Source organism: Felis catus, chromosome C2, assembly GCF_018350175.1.
Source record: "Felis catus isolate Fca126 chromosome C2, F.catus_Fca126_mat1.0, whole genome shotgun sequence".
NCBI classification, from domain to species: domain Eukaryota; kingdom Metazoa; phylum Chordata; class Mammalia; order Carnivora; family Felidae; genus Felis; species Felis catus.
In genome coordinates, this window is record NC_058376.1 from 146,244,737 (window position 1) to 146,264,511 (window position 19,775).

General features: G+C 45.9%; 1 protein-coding gene across 2 annotated transcripts in view; it reads left to right on the top strand.

Annotated features, from left to right (window-relative positions):
- The window catches only part of TGFBR2 (transforming growth factor beta receptor 2), a 91,136-nt gene extending 79,784 nt beyond the window's left edge, over window positions 1–11,352 (top strand). For both annotated transcript variants that reach the window (XM_045037729.1, XM_023260647.2), the window contains 2 exons: window positions 5,552–5,679; window positions 8,688–11,352. In XM_045037729.1, the coding sequence (XP_044893664.1) occupies window positions 5,552–5,679; window positions 8,688–8,867 (308 nt within the window). In that variant the 3' untranslated portion in view covers window positions 8,868–11,352. The remainder of the gene's footprint in view (window positions 1–5,551; window positions 5,680–8,687) is intronic.
- Window positions 11,353–19,775: the final 8,423 nt, after the last annotated feature.

Below are 19,775 nucleotides of genomic sequence, written 5' to 3' on the forward strand. Positions count from 1 at the left end.
TCTGTGCTGTCAGCATGGAGCCAGACTCAGGGCCTGAACTCACCCACCGTGAGGTCATGACCTGAGCCGAGATCGAGAGTCACATGCTTAACCGACGGAGCCACCCAGATGCCCTTAATCACTTTTAATCCCAGCATTGCACCTAAGCCACTTTTGTGAGACTAAGGATGAGGAGTGGGACAAAGATTGGCTTTTGCCTATATCCATCTACTTAGTAATTTTGGAGTTTTAAACACATGCATTTTCTAAAATAAAAGCATTTTAAGCACCAACATGAAAAACAGATAAGGACAAAAGATAAATAGACGGGGATAAAAGACATGTAACCTGGACCGAGCAATTTTGCCAGAGTGGATGAAGCATCTCAGCCCCTAGTTGCCTGAAACCATGGGAGAAAGTTGGAGCTGAAAACCAACCTCTGGTTTGGCCAGTCACCACGTCTGCTCGAGTCCCCGGACCGTCTGGGTTTCGGTGCTCGAGGTTTCATCCCAGGAAGGACCATCGGTGCCCAACTGGCTGACAGAGGCTTCCTGCCCTCAACCACCTGCCCCAGGGCTTAGGCCTCCACCTCGGTCTCTGTGGCCGCCTCCTCCTGCTGAAGCAAAGAAAATATGCACGGTATCCTGAGGGCCTCTGAGCAGACCCGAGGAGCAGTTAGCACCTGGCCTCCAGGAAGAAAGAAACAGCCTCTCTTACAATGTCTGTCCGCGGTCATCCTCCACAACCTGATTAGAGACCTGAGAAGGCATTGCCTTCACAGCCACAGAAGGGAAAAAAAGGAAAAGAATGTTGGCAGACCGTGGTCTCCGCGATCAGAGATTCAAGCCGGTGACTGAGAGGCAGAGGGACACGTGCTGCCAAGCACAGGTCATCTTTACATGTTATAGGGCATGATTTAAAAAAATGGGTGGGAGTGCGTACGTTTAAACTGAGGGCGAAAAGCAAAGAAAGAGGAATTGCAGAAATCCTCAAGACAAAAAGCCCGCTTAGCTGTTTTGAAAAATATATGTTATGTAAATATGACATTCACCGGGAGTTGAAGAAAAGTCAGCTGAAAATATGCATACACTTTAGTTTTTTTTTAACATGCATATACTTGAAGTCTCCATCCCGTTTCCTCACTGGAAAGACTACCTCGTTATTAAGGGATGGGGGTGTGCCAGTGTGGGTCACAGCATGGTCACCCAGACTTGTCTAATTTTTTTTTTTTTTAGTGTTTATCTTTGAGAGAGAACGTGCAAGTGGGGGAGGGGCAGAGAGAGAGGGGGACAGAGGACACGAAGCCGGCTCTGCGCTGACAGCAGCGAGCCTAGTGCGGGGCTCGAACTCACAAACTGTGAGATCATGACCAGAGCTAAGTCAGACGCTTAACTAAGCCACCCAGGTGCCCCAGACTTGTCTTATTTATTTATTTATCTAAAATGTTTTTATTTATTTTTGAGACAGAGACAGAGCATGAGCGGGGGAGAGACGGAGAGAGAGAGACAGAGACAGAGACAGAGACACAGTATCTGAAACAGGCTCCAGGCTCTGAGCTGTCAGCACAGAGTCCGATGCGGGCTCAAATTCACGGACTGTGAGATCATGACCTGAGCTGAAGTCGGACACTCAACCGACTGAGCCACCCAGGCGCCCCCAGACTTGTCTAATTTAAACTGAAAAGGAGACTCAGATCCACACTCTCCCAGTTCAGCTCAGAGAATCCATTCCTTGGCCAGCCACCTTCAGACTGCCCTTGACCTCACCTGCCTACGTTACCTCCCACAAGTCACAGACTCCTACCCCTCAGGGATACCAGGGAATCTGACAAATCTCACAGCTTCCCAAGGCTTTAGGAAAAGTAGGAAGTAATCCAGGTAAAATTCTCTTCACTCTGGGAAAGGACTGTCGCCTTTGTCTTCTTTTCCAAAGGGGCATTCATTACTTTGTCTTTAAGCAGAAAACAAGCCCGTGCCTAATGCCCTCTGTCATCCTCAGCTCGCCCCCATTCCCCATGGAAACCTGCGTTAGTCCCCACAGAACTTACAAAATTAGACACTGTGGTTTGTGGAACTTTGAAGATTAGAACTGGAAATTAAATAAATTGGCCCTGGGTTATAACGACCTCAACTCTGGAGATTTTTTTTCTTTGTTCTCTAGGAATCTTAGCCTGAGCTCAACACCTGGGATTGATTCTGATCCCGCCATTTTCCTTCCCTGACTGAAGCCATCCCCCACCCCTTTCTGAGCACTGTGCTGTGGGAATTGTTGATAGGTTAGTACATTCACTTTCTCAGGAAGAAGCCCTGTCAAGGCTTCCTCAGGGTGACTTTGCAACCAGGGTCCGGTGGTGCAGTTTAGCTGAGAGATTGACCTGAAGAGAAAACACTTCTTTGACTGCTGTCTTAGGCTGGCTTTCCTAGAACTAATCTAAAACAAAGAGTTTTGTGCAGTGGTTTACTGAGGAGGAGGTCTCAGGAGAAGGGAGGAAGGGAAGGGGAGAACCTCAGTAAGCCTGTAGTTTCAGGAGAGGTCTAGTCTCAGCCTCATCTCATGGGGAACTCTAGAGTATGAACTGTACCATGGTTATCTCCCTGCAGAGGCAAGAGGGTTAGACTATTAATACTCCCACATTAATTTATCATTGGCTGCCGGCTGTCTCTCAGGGTGAGGCTTTCTGGAAAACTCTAGGCCAGGCAGCTCTCATCAGCGAAGGGCAATCCTCCAGAGGAGGGTGAAGTTGTGGCCTCTTAGGACTCAACACCTGTGGCATCTGGGGGCTGGTGCTCTTGGCTTGGTTAAGGTATAGAGCCAGGGAGCCAACAACGCCAACTATGGCAGCCAAAACAGTTGGAAATGGAGAGTGTGTGGGCTGATACATTTTCTAAGGAATACTTTATATCATATACAAATCCTATCCCATTATATTGTATTAGAACATGCATACCTCAAGACATGGAAGTAAGAGGGCATCATATTATTTGACTAAGTTGGATTACAAGATAATCCGGAGGGCGACAGGGAGGTCATCCACTTCAGCCCCTTCCTTTTATAGAAGACAATATTTAGATCAGAGTAAACTGTACTGAGAACCAGCTCTGATTACCAGTCCTCGGCTTCTAGAATTCGACCCAACTCCTATCTGTCGAATGCCTGCTATGTATATGGCACAATTTTTAGCACTGAGCAGAGAATCAGAGGACACTAGACTCAGCCTCTGCCTTGGGCCTTAGGAATGTACAGTCTGTAGAAGAAGATAAGGGAATGAAAGAAAGAAATATTATGCAGATCAAAATTCAGGTCTCACCTCGAGAGCAGTAAGGGTTTAGTGCTGTGGCACTGGAGGGGCAAAACTGGACACACCAAAGGATGGTCTGTGCTCACCTCAATGTGATGGGAAGCCTTCATCACAAATTTCCTGAAAAAAGATCTTCTATTTGGGGGCTAGAGGAGGTGCCACAGAAGATGAATCTGCAAGTGGGGTTCTGGGAAAGGGGAGAAAACAAACAAATAAGAACAGGCAATCCATTTTCAAAATGGCATTTGCCTCAAAAGCTTCTTCAGTTCTTAGCCTGGAAGGGCAACTTATTGAAAGTTTTACTCATTAAACAAGGTTATTTTGCTAAAAGCCCAAGGTCCTGGTTTCTGTAGGGAAAATGTTGGATCCAGCCCATCCTCCATTTCCAGCACAGACATGTTTTACTTATTTTTATTTTTTGACATTTATTCATTTTTTTGAGAGAGAGTACGAGTGGGGGAGGGGCAGAGAGAGGGGGAGACACAGAACCAAAAGCAGGCTCCTCCAGGCTCCGAGCTGTCAGCACAGAGCCCAACGCAGGGCTCGAACTCACAGGCCACGAGATCGTGACCTGAGATGAAGTCAGATGCTTAACCCACTGAGCCACCCAGGTGCCCCCAGATATGTTTTAGTACAGGAGTGTTTTCAGTCTTTTAGGCTGTCCTGTGCCATACTGACATGTAGGGGATCCCCACCCACTTACTGCGTTGTTTTAGTATTCACTTAGAGTTTAGGCATTGCCACTTTGGACAGGATCTAAGATTCATCCATCCATCCATCCATCCATCCATCCATCCATCCCTCAACAAAGTATTAATTGAGAGCCTCTTGTAGAGGAGGCCCTACCAGGGGTGCTGGGAATACAAGGATGACCAAAGGGAGTCTGAACCTACTCTCAGATGCACACAATCTTGTTAGATGAGACCAATAAATTTGACTACAGCAAAATATGATACATGCTAACATAGAGCTCTGCCCAGGACATCTAGCCAGGAATGTCTTGAAGGATATTCAAGGAAGTTTCTATAAAGAGATTCACTTTAGTTGAAATCTGAAGCCCTAGGGAAGGAGTACAGCATATCCTCTCTGATCATCTTTGTCACATGTACCGCTAAAGGAAAATTACCTTTTTAAATTTTGTTGATGTGTTGTCAATCTCTCTCCTCTGCGATCCCACTAAACAGCATTGCTCAATGTTTTTTCATCATTGCTGGCCTTAGGAGTCTTTATAGACTTTTTTTTTCTTTTCTTCTCTTTTGTGTGTGTGTGTGTGTGTGTGTGTGTGTGTGTGTGTGTTCTAATTTTAAGTAGGCTCCACACTTAATGTGGGGTTTGAACTATGACCCTCATATCAAGAGTCGCATGCTTTACCGACTGGGCCAGCCAGGCGCCCCAACAGTTTTTTTTTTTCTTAATCCTTACTCTGCATCAGTGATTTTCCTTCCTGGAAGAACATACATAATCTAAAATTCACTGTCTCAGTCATTTTTAAGTGTAGAATTCACTAGTGTTAAGTACATTCACAGTGATGTTTAACCATCCCCATTACCTATTTCCAGAACTTTCTCATCTTCCCCAACTGAAACTCTGTACCCATTAAACAATAACCCTCCATCTCTCTCCCACACACACGCACCCTCCCAGTCCCCAGCAACCACCAGTCTACCTTCTGTCTCTATGAATTAGTCCATTTTAGGTGCCTCATGTAAATGGCATCAGATGATATTTCTCCTCTCGGGATTGCCTTCTTTCACTTAACATAATATGCTTGAGGTTCATCCAGGTTGTAACTTGTGTCAGAATTTCATTCATTTTTAGGCTGGGTATCCCCATGAAGTTTGCCGCCACCTATTAAACCTGTGTGTCCTAGGGACCTTTGTAGGGCTACAAACCATCGTAATGTGTAAGATTTCTCCACCTCCCAAGAACCAGTGTTGCCTTCTTGGGGCAACATCATCCCCCTGAGAATGCCTGCTTGAAAATGTAAGCTGAGGGACCTTGTTGGTCCCATTCTTCACTGTCCGCAGCCATTAGCACAGTCCCTAGCACGTAGCAAGAGCTCGACAATTATCCATTACTTCTCTGGCTCTTTCCACAACTACTCCTTCTTTCTTCTTTTAATCCACTCTTCTTTAAGCATTGCTCTCAGAGGAATCACAGGTATATTTTGATGCTCAGTGGCTCAGGGTACTCGGCCAGGCTGCTCACCTTGTTCTTGTCCCCAAGCTGCCCACGCCCTTCTCAGCGGCCTTGTTCACCTGCTCTCTTTAACAGAGGTGAAAGAGTACGAGCCTCCATTTGGTTCCAAGGTGCGGGAGCATCCCTGTGTTGAGAGCATGAAGGACAATGTGCTGAGAGACCGAGGACGACCAGAAATTCCCAGCTCCTGGCTCAACCACCAGGTAAGGAGTTGCTGTGTTGAGGGGAGAACCAGATTTGTCTGAAGTAGCCTCTAGTAGAGGAGAGAATTTTAGGATATTGGGCTTCAGTCGGAGGGCGGGTCGCTTGGTGCTCCACGATCCTGTTAGGTTTTGTTTCTAGAGAAAATGTCACTAAAGTGGACTCACACGGCAGACACGCCATTCAAAGAGGGCTCTCCAGTAATCATTTGCAGGCCATGGTCCCATTACGCAAGCCCGCTTGGGTCTGGCGTTAAAATATTTTGTTTGCAGCCTCTGCCCCTCACCCCCCAAGCCTTTACATAGCGTGTTTGTGTTTTGTTCCCTTCTGGGTTCCAAATATCGTCTCCTGGGAATCTTCTGCTCTAAGAGTGAGAAGTAAGCAGAGTCTGTCCCCCAGTGGGACTGGGGGGCGGGTGCCGTGTGCTCATGGCCGTGTGCAGGCCGCGCACACTGGGTTTGGAAGGACACCAGGTCTGCAATAAAAGAAAGCCGGGAGACGTAGGAAGGTCCAAGTGAACAAATAGGAAATCTGTCTGTGGGGAGCATCCTCAGGGCTGCTGCTTTTTCTTTTCTTTTCCAAGAGATGGTAGGCAAGGGCATCTGTGGAAGGGCAACAGTTCTGGACTTTCGGGGTGAACTATCCAAATTCTTTGTTTGGGGGCATTTTGACGAGAGCGGTGATCAGAGAAGAAGAAGAAAGTGAGTGATAGGTTGCCAGGGCAAGAGAGCTGTGCGACATACTCGGGAGAGAGCGCGAAGGAAGGACAAGAGGGAGCCGTGTGCTCCTGTCTCACGGACAGAGCCGATCTTTCTCCTGGGTAGACCCTCTGATGGCCTCCTTTGGAAGAATTCCCTTATCCACTGAAGGCTGGGCTAAGTCGTAGGTTTTCCGAAGGGCAAGGCAAATTGAGATAAGCAACAGAAACAACAAATCACGCACAATCAGGAAGACAGATGGAGCCGGAAGCCTGGTCGGTGCCAATCCTGGCCCGGAGCCACTTCAGCAGACAGTCCCTAATAAAGTCGGGGTAGAGCTTGAACCAGGCCATGGTAGCCCAGGGCTTCCCCGGGGTTTCGGGCAAACCCTCTTTGGCTGAAAATGCAAGGCTGTTTTGTGTTCCTTCCGAAGTCAGCAGGCACTGGGGTTATTTCTTTCAAACCCCGTTGCCTCCTCTGCTGTATGGTTCTTGTAATGAAGCCATTATTCATGATGATAAAATTCTGGAAAGAATTTGCATAATACATTTTTTCTTTTAATGAGATTTGTTGCCCTATTGATTTCACGTTAATGCTTAATATTTAATTTAATTTACTGCCTGTAATTACAGGGCCAGAATAAAATAAATGTTACTTGTGTACCAACAGTACCACTGCACTCTTAACAGGCCATCAATCAATACCGTCAATTAGGTGAATTTTACAATTAATTCAACATCATGAATTCACTCACAGGGCAGGAAGGGAGGGAGAGGCTCCTAGGTGTGTTGGGAAAGTTACCTGTGGTAGATGCTCAACAGCAACGTGCCGCTTCTCGGGGCAGGTGCTGGGGTGTATCCGTCCCACCTGGGCCACTTGTATCAAAGATCACCAGTGACCATGGGGAGCCTCTAACTGTCGGACGCACGCTCTACGTCTGCCTCTCTGTTTAACCCCTGCCTGCTTGGTTGCCAAAAAGGACTTGAAATGATGAACGTGTTTGCACTGCAAAATAAAAATTACACCCATGAGAGAAGACCCTTGCCACCGTACTGGGCAGCATTTCCTGAATGCCACCCCCTCCTTTTTTAAAAAAAAATTTTTTTTTAAGTTTTTGATACGGACAGAGTGTGAGTGGGGGAGGGACAGAGAGAGAGGGAGACACTGAATCTGAAGCGGGCTCCGAGCTGTCCGCACAGAGCCCGACGCGGGGCTTGAACTCACGGACCGTGAGATCATGATCTGAGCCCAAGTCGGACGCTTAGCCAGCTGAGCCACCCAGGCGCCCCCAAATGGCCCTTTTGAATGGCATCTTTATGGGGCTGGACGAAACCTTCTGACAGAGCCTGGAGTCTAGCACGGCTGACTTACAAAGACAGCTGCTTCCTAGGGTGCAGCCTGATGTCGCTGGGAGGAGTGGGGCACGAGGGGTCATCCTTGGCAGCTGCCGGAAGCTGTCCAGAGAACGTGGGACTTCACAGGAGGAAACCAGCCCAAGGTTTGGACTTCACTCTGACTGGGGTATTTAACCCTGTTTAAATAGAAAGGTGTCTGTGATTCCAACTATAAGATGCTCTCAAAAGGCAAAACCATAGATGCAGGAAGATCAGTGGTCTCCAGGGGCTCAGTGAAAGAGGAAGGAGGGGTGGTGGGGTACAGAGGACTTTTAGGGCAGGGAACTTACTCAGTGGGCTATGACCATGTGCCTCCATGCCGTTGTACGTTCGGCAGAACCCCCGGCGCGTCCCCCGGTATAAACCATGGACTTCGGTTGGTAGCGATGTGTCCGTGTTGGTTCCTTGACTGGAATAAACGTACCACACGATGCGAGATGTCCGTAGTGGGGGACGCTATACGTGTCAGGGGAGGAGGTGTTTGGAAACCCTCTGTGCTTTCCTGTTAGTTTTGCCATGAACCTAAGACCACCCTAAACAATAAGGCCAAAAACTGCTCTAAAGAAATAGGAAGGCGTGACAGGGTGTCAGGGGCCACTTCATGGGAATTTTCTGGTACCGGGGATGCTACTGCACCTCAGAGGCCTCCTGGAGAGTCCTTGTCGCGATCAGACGTGCCGGCTCTCCATCTCACGACCTGTCGTGATCCAATGGCGCAGGAGCGGATGGGTAGAGCAGGCTTCCAGGACAGCGCACGCCCCTTTGTTCCACAGGCGAGTGGCCGGCCCCGCCTCGTGGGTGCTCAGTCGGGACGTGGGGCTGGCACCCAGCCAGCACCGCAGGGGCGAGGTCAGCAGGAGCCCCCCAGACCAGCAGCTCCGCGTGACTGTGACTTTTGTGACTTCTCTCCCACCGCAGGGCATCCAGATGGTGTGCGAGACTCTGACCGAGTGCTGGGACCATGACCCGGAGGCCCGGCTCACGGCCCAGTGCGTGGCAGAGCGCTTCAGTGAACTGCAGCACCTGGACAGGCTCTCGGGGAGGAGCTGCTCCGAGGAGAAGATTCCCGAAGATGGCTCGTTGAACACTACCAAATAGCTCTCTTGGGGCAGGCTGCGCTGATCTAAAGAGGCTGCCCCTGTCACCAAAGAACAGAGGCAGCGGGAAGCTGCCCCTGACCCTGAACCAATGCTTCCTGGAGGCCCCGGGGGCCACTCCCCTCCCCGTGAGCTGTGGGCGTGAGCAGAAACACCAGCAGCAGGGAGTGGGTATCATGAAGCATTCTACGCCTTTGACATTGTCATAGGATAAGCTGTGTTAGCACTTCCTCAGGAAATGAGATTGATTTTTACAATAGCCAATAACGTGCACTTTATTAATGCCTGTATATAAATATGGAATAGCTATGTTTTATATATATCTATATATGTCTATATCTATATATATATACAGCCATACTCTGGAAAGAGACAAGGAAAAAAGATCAAACATCCCAGGAAATTGGTTTGTTTGGAGCGCTCCGGAACCAGGCACAGAAGGAAGGGATCCGTGACAGCATTAGCATTTGACAATCACACGTGCGCTGGTTCTCTGACTACACAAGGTGGGGGCTCTGCATCAGGAGAGGGGCTCCGAGGCTCCGAGCCAGCCGTGGCCACGCTGCACTCGCTTTTGCAAACTAATAACTCCGTGCACGTGGAATTAGCTCCTTTTCTGGCCATGGAGCTAATTAGAGTCACGCCGTTTGGGGACCAGATCCTGGGAGACTGGGTCTCCTGGACTTCTCACTTGAGCTTCAAGCCCACGATCGGTTTGTGAGTCACCTTCCTCGACCAGCTCAGAAACCCTGTCCCATCTCCAAGAGCTTTTAGCTTCCCAGGCTTCACGGGCATAAAAATCAAAACAGATTTCCCCACTTAGGAAGGGGCCGCATATTCTACTAATGACAGATCGTTCTTTCTGTTTGTTAATCCCCCTGCCATATCTATGCTACTCTTCTCTCCTCCCACCCAGATTCCCTTTCCTTAAAGGGAATACGTCTCCTGTCGAGGGTTCGTTGTGTTCATTTTTCTCATCAGGCTCGGTTTGAGTCTCCAGCTTTCTGTGCAAACGCCAAGAGTTTCCATCTCTCTGGGCTCCTGGATGCTTCAGTACATGTTGGCCTAGTCAGAAGGATTCGAGCTGCATGACACTGCCATGGTCAGAGCTGTTTCCTCAGGCACTCTGAACATGTGTGTTGCTTGGCCAGCACAGCGTTGAACAAAATTGAGCCACTTTTTAAATATTTGGAGATTTTGCAAAACAGAAAATCTGGATCCTCCCAAGTGAAGACAGATAGCAGATGGTTTCCAGTTCTCCCCAGTCCACGTTATTCACAAGACAAAAGGTGTGGACACACTTTTAAAGCTGCTTTACTTCTCGCTGTAAACGTTGGCATTTTCCACTGCCCACCCCATCCCAGGCTAGGAATTAAACCTGCCCGTAACCAAGGCCCCTTGTAAGAAATGTGCGTTACGTCAGCCATTCTCTGGTTAGATCATTATGAGTTTGATTGCCTCTCTCTTCCTGGTCTGGTGTTAAGATTTTAAGTTGGTGGGTTTTCCTGGACTGAAGGGGACCCCCTCAAGTGGTCCCAGTTAAGCCAAATCTATTTTGCCTATATGTTAAGAGCTTTCCCCTGCGCATTACGGAGGGGAGCTCTTACCTAGAAGCTTTTGCCAGGGTTATCAGTCTCTCCACCATACCAGCCTTCCCCGCCCTTTGCAGGATTTGCTAGCAAGGACTTGAATGTGGGACACAGTCCCTTTTGCATTTAGGAAGTCTGTGTCCGAATGGGCAAGAACAAAGAATGAGCTTTAATCCTCCATAGGAATTTGTTAATCCACAAACAAATGTTAATGCTGCAAATAATCTATTTTTTAATGTTGAAGCTACCTATTTTCAGCCAAATAGGAATATTAGGACTGGCAGTGAGCAAATCAGTTCCATTTGGATTTTGGAAGGTCTCCTCTCATTGAAGTTTTAGCAGATAGGCTGAGATTTGGGATTAGATGAACCTTGTAGGCACCCTTCTCAGTGGGGGTGGGCTGAGAGAGTTCGGGACAGTCTGTCTGCAGTACCTTGGAAGTGCCCGGAAATTCCTTTGCACCTTAGGGCTTAGATGCTGTCCCAATAGCTGTTGCTCATTGACCTCTAGTGGTGAATTTCTAGAATACTGGTCCATTAATGGGATTTTCCAAGATTCAAAAGAGCTTTATCACTTCTGGGTGGTCATCAGCATAAACTGGAATGTAGTGTCAGATGATACTGTGGCTTTTTTTTTTTTCCTTGTCAAGAAAAAGACCAAGGAATAACATTCTGTAGTTCCTAAAAATACTGATTTTTTTTTTTTACTACTATACATAAAGGGAAAGTTTTATTCTTTTATGGAACACTTCAGTACTCATGTATTAAAATAGGAATGTGAATGCTATATACTCTTTATATCAAATGTCTCAAGCACTTATTTTCATTCTATGCATCGTTTGTCTTTTATATAAATAAAATGTTTATTAGATGGAATAAAGCAAAAATACTCAGGTCAGCTTCCTACCTTTTGATCCTGTTCATCGTGATTAAGCCCTTTAACCACACTTGGTTATTGTGGGAAAAGTCACAAATTTTCCAATTTATTGTCTTCTTCAAGTGGCAGTCTCAAGTCCTTTTTTTAAAAAAGCAATCACAAAAGTTCCATCACAAGAGATGCACCAAATGTCATTGGTGGCCGGGACGTGAAGTCTCTACGTCTCCTGGCTGCCATCTTGCCTGTCCCAGAAACTGCCTCCATTCACATGACTTTGTCTTCTAGGCTCCTTCCCTCACATAGCAGGCCCTTGACTATCTTTTTGACTGTTGTCACTTATGCTTCCGCCCTCTTCCTTTCTACTCATCCACAGCATCTTACTTAGGGCTTTTAATCAGTTTATCTTCATCACCAGATGACTATGCCTTAGGCAGTTGGCTCCAGGTCCTTGCTGGAAGGATTTCTGGTAATAGTGTCTGTGATTTGCTGCCCAACCTTTGGCCTTCCAGTTTTGGAATCTCAGAGATTCGATGGCTTCTTCTAAGTTATTAACTGAGTTCTAAATAGTTACAGTTCTAAATATTGGGCTTTTTTAAATTTTTTTAATGTTTATTTTTGAGAGAGAGAGAGAGCATGAGCAGGGGAGGGGCAGAGAGAGAGGGAGACACAGAACCAAAAGCAGGCTCCAGGCTCTGAGCTGTCAGCACACGGCCCAATGTGGGGCTTGAACCCATGAACTGCAAGATCATGACCTGAGTTGAAGTCAGTTGCTCAACTGACAGGACCACCCAGGTGCCTGCCCCCTACGTTGGGTTTCTAAACCTCAGCACTACTGATGTTTTGATCAGATAGTTCTCTGGGGAGTGGGTCTGTCCTGTGCATTGTAGACAGCATCCCTCGCCCCCACCTCCCAGCTGTGACAACGAAAAATGTTGCCAAACATTGCCAAATGTCCCGTAGGGAACAAAATCACTCTCGGAATCACTGAACTAGATGATGTGGTCCTATAGTCCTGTGGGCATGAGTTATAGTCCTATGTTAACTAGTAGCTCGACAATTTTAGTGGTTATCTGCTCCTCCATTTATCAGCTTTGTGACCTGCATAATTATATGCTTCACGCTTCAGCTTCATTATATGTAAAATAGGATTTTACAGACCTCATCCTATACAATATACCATTGTGATAGGAATACACGCAAAAGCTTTTGGAGTTGTGTCTTGATCTTGGGAAGTCTGCAGTGCATACTGGCCAATACTAAATTGGTTTAGTAGGCCAACAGCTGCTTTCCCAATGAGGCAGATTTTGAGGTAGACCCTAGAGGGCATTAACACCACTGAAGAGACCTGGGCACGTGCTCCCCGGCCTGTATGTCGATAATCTGTGGAGAGCTCCCATTCCCTGAGTACCTCCCATCTCATCAAATTGAATCCCCCACCCGTGCCCTGAGGTAGATAGTATGTCCCCTTTACAGATGAGAAATCATCCTGACAGAACTTAAGAAAGAAGCCTAGGGTTTCACAGGGGTAGAATCTGGGTGACGGGCCAAGTTGTCTTAGAATTTGGAATAATGCTTGGTTCTTTTCTCCACGTCATACTGTCTCCTGAGGGAACTGGCTTGTACGTTGGAACAAGAGGGCCATACCATGATGAAATGTTCTGCTCCACGTACACAGCATGGTCACTGTTCTCATCTCCCCTGCCCGTGGAGTTGATTGCTCAGTGGAGATAAGGAAAATGCTGCTTCATCTATGTAATCCACGGACTCTCCACCCACATGATAAATGTCATCTAAAGCCTTGAGAACAACTGGAAGATGAATATGTGTGGACAGCGTTGCCTAATGTGTGGCACGGACACTGGTACTTCAGATGATTCCAGATTGTGACAACCCTTAAAAACGTGGTTTTAGTGGGCCTGTTCTTATTTAATTAAAAAGAAATTTTTTTAAGTTTATTTTGAGAGACAAGACCAGGCGGGGAGGGGCAGAGAAAGGGGGAGAGAGAGAATCCCAAGCAGGCTCCGCACTGTCAGCGCGTAGCCGGATGACAAACTGTGAGATCACGACCTGAGCCGAAAGCAAGAGTCAGACGCTTCACCAACTAAGACCCCCAGGAGCCCCTATACTGTTCTTATTTTAACATACAGTCAGCGGAAAAAATTAACACTTTAAGCCTCGGGTTTCACAAATATCAATCCATATTAATCACTAACATGTATTGAGTACTCAGAAGCACCAAACCCTGTTCTCTCTTCTACCTTCTTTATCTGCTTTAATCTTCGCCCCAAACCTGCGAGGGAGCCTTACCTCCATGTTAGCGATGAGGAAACTGAAGCAGAGCGTGAAGTATTCCGGAGAGTTCCACAGTTAGCGATCCTTAGGCCAGGATTTGAACTGAAGCAATGAGATTCCAGAGCCCATCCTCCCATCTCGAACACGAAAGAGAGGTGGCGTAAAAGAGAAAGGGGGAGCCTCTGGCGTGCTCCAAGGTCTGATTCGTTAGCCTAAACTATGGAAGAGTAAGGTGCAGTTTGGAGGGCAAGGGGTTGGCCTTAAGGGAGCCAAGGGAGAGAAAGCCATTCCTCAAAGTCACATGGACTCTGGGCTCCAGTCCAAGAGCTTCGGCCAAAACAGGAGCCAAGGTCTTCTGACCCCCTTCGCAGGCCCCGTTTTGCTGGGGTTATTTCAGTTCTTGTTACTGCAAGGTCAGGCGCTTTCCTGGTTGGCCGAAAGTCCCCAAGCGCCCTCAGCAGACCCATGGTCCCTTGCGCCAGTCCCCGGCTTTTGAACGCAGGCACTCTCAGAGCCCACGAGCTTCTGTTTTGGGGTGGGGGCTTTGTTGTAAGCCCTCTTTGCAAACGACACTCGCTAACGGCACGGTCCTGAGGGAAATCCCTCCCCTAGGTGACAGAAAACTTCATTTAAAACAGTGCATCCGTCCTTTTTCACCAAACTCACCGCCGTTGGTGTCTCTCATTCTGTTCATTTTCTTCCTGAAATAGGCCTTCTAATCATTGCTAATCACATTTCCAAGTCGTGCTGATAAAGACAAGATTGTGAACTTTCCCATAATACGTGGCCTGCCAGTCAGCCTCGTACAGTGTAATTTCATTCTAGCACACCTCCAGATCTTTGCTGCATTTAACAATAACTTAAGAGTCTTCCTATTCTAATTAAGCTGAAATTGTACACACTGAAATGCTTGCTCTTTTTCACTCTATGCACGAGTGCGCGTGCGCATGCACACACGTGCGCGCACACACACAAAGTGGTCCTTAAAAATCTCTTCTGTATGCAGCCTGTGAAGTACACAGCTTCTGCAAATGTCCTCAGAGCCTTCTCTCCACCCATGCCCACAATAGCAAATGACAGAATGACTATAGCCCTGATGCCATTGGGTCATCAAAAAAGATAAAATGCCTTTGAATTTTCATGTTTTGTCTAAGTATTCATAACAGAATCATTACAATTGGGCCCTCGAAAGCCAGACTCCCTTGGTTCAAATCCTAGCTCTGCCACCAACCACCTACACAACTTGGTGCCAGCCTCTTAACCACTGTATTCCTTCAGCTTCTTTCCATGTAAAATGGGGTTGGCGATAGGACCTTCCTGGGAGAGCAGTAAGGGTTGCCGTGAGAGTAGCGCTCCTGTTTTAAAAGTGGTTAGAACCTGGTGTTGCAGGGCTGGTTCAATATTCACAAATCAATCAATGTGATACATCACATGAATGAAAGAAAAGAACCATATCCTTTCAATAGATGCAGAAAAAGCATTTGACAAAATACAGCATCCTTTCTTAATAAAAACCCTCGAGAAAGTCGGGATAGAAGGAACATACTTAAGCATCATAAAAGCCATTTATGAAAAGCCCACAGCTAATATCATCCTCAATGAGGAAAAACTGAGAGCTTTCCCCCCTGAGATCAGGAACGCGACAGGGATGTCCTCTCTCACTGCTGTTGTTTAACATAGTGTTGGAAGTCCTAGCATCAGCAATCAGACAACAAAAGGAAATCAAAGGCATCAAAATTAGCAAAGGTGAAGTCAAACTTTCACTTTTTGCAGCTGACATGATACTCTACATGGAAAACCCGACAGACTTCAACAAAAGTCTGCTAGAATGATACATGAATGCAGCAAAGTTGCAGGTTACAAAATTAATGTACAGAAATCGGTTGCATTCTTATACACCAATAATGAAGCAACAGAAAGAGAAATAAAGAAACTGATCCCATTCACAATTGCACCCAGAATCATAAAATACATAGGAATAAACCTAACCAAGACGTAAAATATCTGTATGCTGAAAACTATAGAAAGCTTATGAAGGAAATTGAAGAAGATACAAAGAAGTGGAAAAACATTCTGTGCTCATGGGTTGGAAGAATAGATATTGTTAAAATGTCAATACTACCCAAAGCAATCTACACATTCAATGCAATACCAATCAAAATTGTACCAGCATTCTTCTCAAAGCTAGAACAAGCAACCCTAAAATTTGTATGGAACCACAAAAGACCCCCAATAGCCAAAGTAATATTGAAGAAGAAAACCAAAGTGGGAGGCATCACAATCCCAGACTTTAGCCTCTACTACAAAGCTGTAATCATCAAGACAGTATGGTATTGGCACAAAAACAGACACATAGACCAATGGAATAGAAGAGAGACTACAGAAGTGGACCCACAAATGTATGGCCAACTAATCTTTGACAAAGCAGGAAAGAATATCCAATGGAAAAAAGACAGTCTCTTTAACAACTGGTGCTGGGAGAACTGGACAGCAACATGCAGAAGAATGAAACTAGACCACTTTCTTACACGATTCACAAAGATAAACTCAAAATGGATGAAGAACATGAATGTGAGACAGGAAGCCATCAAAACCCTAGAGGAGAAAGCAGGGAAAAACCTCTCTGACCTCAGCCGCAGCAGTTTCTTACTTGACACATCTCCAAAGGCAAGGGAATTAAAAGCAAAAATAAACTATTGGGACCTCATCAAGATAGAAAGCTTCTGCACTGCAAAGAAAACAATCAACAAAACTAAAAGGCAAGTGATGGAATGGGAAAAAATATTTGCAAATGACATATCAGATAAAGGGCTAGTATCCAAAATCTATAAAGAACTCACCAAACTCCACACCTGAAAAACAAATAATCCAGTGAAGAAATGGGCAGAAGACATGAATAGACACTTCTCTAAAGAAGACATCCGGATGGTCAACAGGCACATGAAAACATGCTCAACGTCGCTCCTTATCAGGGAAATACAAATCAAAACCACACTCAGATACCACCTCATGCCAGTCAGAGTGGCTAAAATGAACAAATCAGGAGACTATAGATGCTGGAGGGGCTGTGGAGAAACGGGAACCCTCTTGCACTGTTGGTGGGAATGCAAACTGGTGCAGCCACTCTGGAAAACAGTGTGGAGCTTCCTCAAAAAAATTAAAAATAGATCTGCCCTATGACCCAGCAATAACACCGCTAGGAATCTACCCAAGGGATACAGGAGTGCTGATGCATAGGGGCACTTGTACCCCAATGTTTACAGCAGCACTTTCAACAATAGCCAAATTATGGAAAGAGCCTAAATGTCCATCAACTGACAAATGGATAAAGAAGATGTAGTTTATATATACAATGGAATACTACTTGGCAATGAGAAAGAATGAAATATGGCCATTTGCAGCAACGTGGATGGAACTGGAGAGTGTTACGCTAAGTGAAATAAGTCAGGCAGAGAAAGACAGATACCCTATGTTTTCATTCATATGTGGATCCTGAGAAACTTAACAGAAGACCAGGGGGTAGGGGAAGGGGGAAAAAAAAGAGTCACAGAGAGGGAGGGAGCAAACCACAAGAGACTCTTAAATACTGAGAACAAGCCGACGGTTGATGGGGGGTGGGGGAGAGGGGAAAGTGGGCGATGGGCATTGAGGAGGGCACCTGTTGGGATGCGCACTGGGTGTTGTATGGAAACCAATTTGACAATAAATTATATTTAATAATAAAATAAAAAAAGAACAGAGCCTGGTGCACATAAGAACTAGTTGTTAGGATGATGATCATTTTTTTTTTTTTTTGCATTCTGCTTTAAAATGAAGCTCTGTCATAATATTTCCCAGACATGCTGTGCCCCAAATTTGGGGGCAAAATGGACTCTTGAGGAAGATGAGCCCTATTTACATCTGTAACTATGAGCAGACCACCCCATATGGTTGAAGAGATTTTCACTCAGCCTGGCACGGCTGCGGTGGTAAATACAGGGCTCTGGGAGGCAGGAAAGCTTGGGGTCTAGTCTGGCTTCACCAGCCACCGCCCTGTTTGTCCATGACTTTGGTCTCTTGCTCTTGAGACTCACCTGAGACTCTTCCCTGTCCTGCCCACATTAGAAAGCTGGAGACAAATCAAATGACATAATAAGTAAAAATGCATGGGAAAAGTACTGGAGAGCATTGATGCAAGAAGGAATTTATTACCTTTTTTGGACATGGAGAGATACACTGAGATTTTGCTGGAACATTAGATTCTCTTTTGTTAATAACATTATATATGTATACGATCATCATGCCAGCAATCCTGGAAGGGAGGAATTATTTTTTTTTCCATTTTGCAGTTAAGGAAATAGAAATAAGTATCTTATGCAAGTTTACAGTTTACACCCAGTCTCTCCCAAGTGCAAACCATCCGCTCCGGCAAGCTGTTTTGTCCATATTTATTTCCTTCATTCAACATACGTTAATTGAATGCAGAATAGCCTACCACCCAAGGTCTGCTTGCAGCTTGAAAGCAAAAACTATGTGTTGCTACTCAGCGTTTTATACCAGCATCTAGCACAGAGTGGAGCACATAACAGTTGTTCAATAATTTTCACTGAAGGAAGAAAATAAGCCTCTTGGCCTTTGGAAGTTCACAATCCGACAGAAGACACAGACATTCAAATAAACAGCACACGCTCAGGAGGTCCTAATTGGTAATGCCTGGTGGAGTGAAATAGCCTGAGGCCAAAAATGCCTAGATTTTGCAGACAACTGCTTAGCAAGAGCCTGAGTGCTGTCCCTTATCTGCCGTGTATGAAATGCTCCAGCCACCATGGCTATCCCTGACAGGGTGGACTTGCTCCTTCAGTTCCCTTAGAATTCTCTTTCAAGGAGCTTGTGTTAGTTCCCTAGGGCTGCTGTAACAAATGAGCACAATCTGAACCAACAGAAATGTATTCTTCCACAGTTCTGGAGTCTAGAAGTCCAAAATCGAGGTGTCAGCAGGACCTCGTTCCCTCTGAAGTCTCTAGGGAATAGTTAGGACTAACTGCTTGATGTGTCCAGATCTCATTGGCTCCAGGCATTTCATGGCAGTTCTTGGCTTTTGGCCACGACACTCAAGTGGGCCTCAATCTTCACATTACCTTTTTATTTGCTTCTCTGTGTGTGTCTTGTAAGTATAGTTTTCATTTGAGTTACAGCCCACCTAGGTAATCCAGGATGATCTCATCTCGTGATTCTTAACTAAATTCCATCTGCAAAGACCCTTTTTCCAAATAAGGTCACATTCACAGGTTCTGGGGATCAGGACATGGATACATTTGCGGGGGAGGGGGGCGGGGGGGGACCATCATTCAACCCAATACAGAGCATTAGCCAATTCCTCTGATACCAGTTCTTGCCAAGATGAGAAGATCTCAAGTCCAACACTCTCCCTTTGGTCACTTGAAGCATCCCTAAAGGTGACCCTGACAGATTCACAAATTTCATTTGTTTCATTTTCTATCTTAACACACACACACACACACACACACACACACACACACACACACAGTATGTTTAGACTGTACGGTAATTAAAATATCACTTAAGGATGACTGTTTATCTCAGTGACTTCATATCCTTTTTATACACCTATCATTTTTCTAGCAGTTAGGAATTTGGTCCTCCAGAAGTATGAGAGTGAGGTGAAGTTGGCAACTCTTTTCCCACTATACCTCCCTTGGATGCCACCCTGTGTTTAACAGCCCCTGCTACCATGTAGGGAGCAATTCATGGTTCTCCAACAATATTATGGAATTTCACACCAGTGCCAAACTTAGAAATAAACCGTGACAATTGAAAATATTCAGTTGCCTTGTTCCAATGCCCCATCTCATTCCTTTGAAATCAGAAAGGATGAGAATGACAAGTCAGGTTCTAGCCTATTTCTTAGTCCCTTACCTCCATGAGCTTGGGGATTCTAGTAATTATTCTAGCATAGCAAGTGACTGTAAGACCTAATGGCTTAAATCAACCACTTAAATTTTGTGGATCAGAAATTTGAGGAAAGCTGGGGCTGGACAGAGCTCCCTTGGGGTCTCTTCTGCCATTGAACTCCTATGTTGACTCATGGGATCATTAGGTCATTAGATCCCATTAGACTCATGACTCATTAGAATCATCTGATGGCTCAGTTG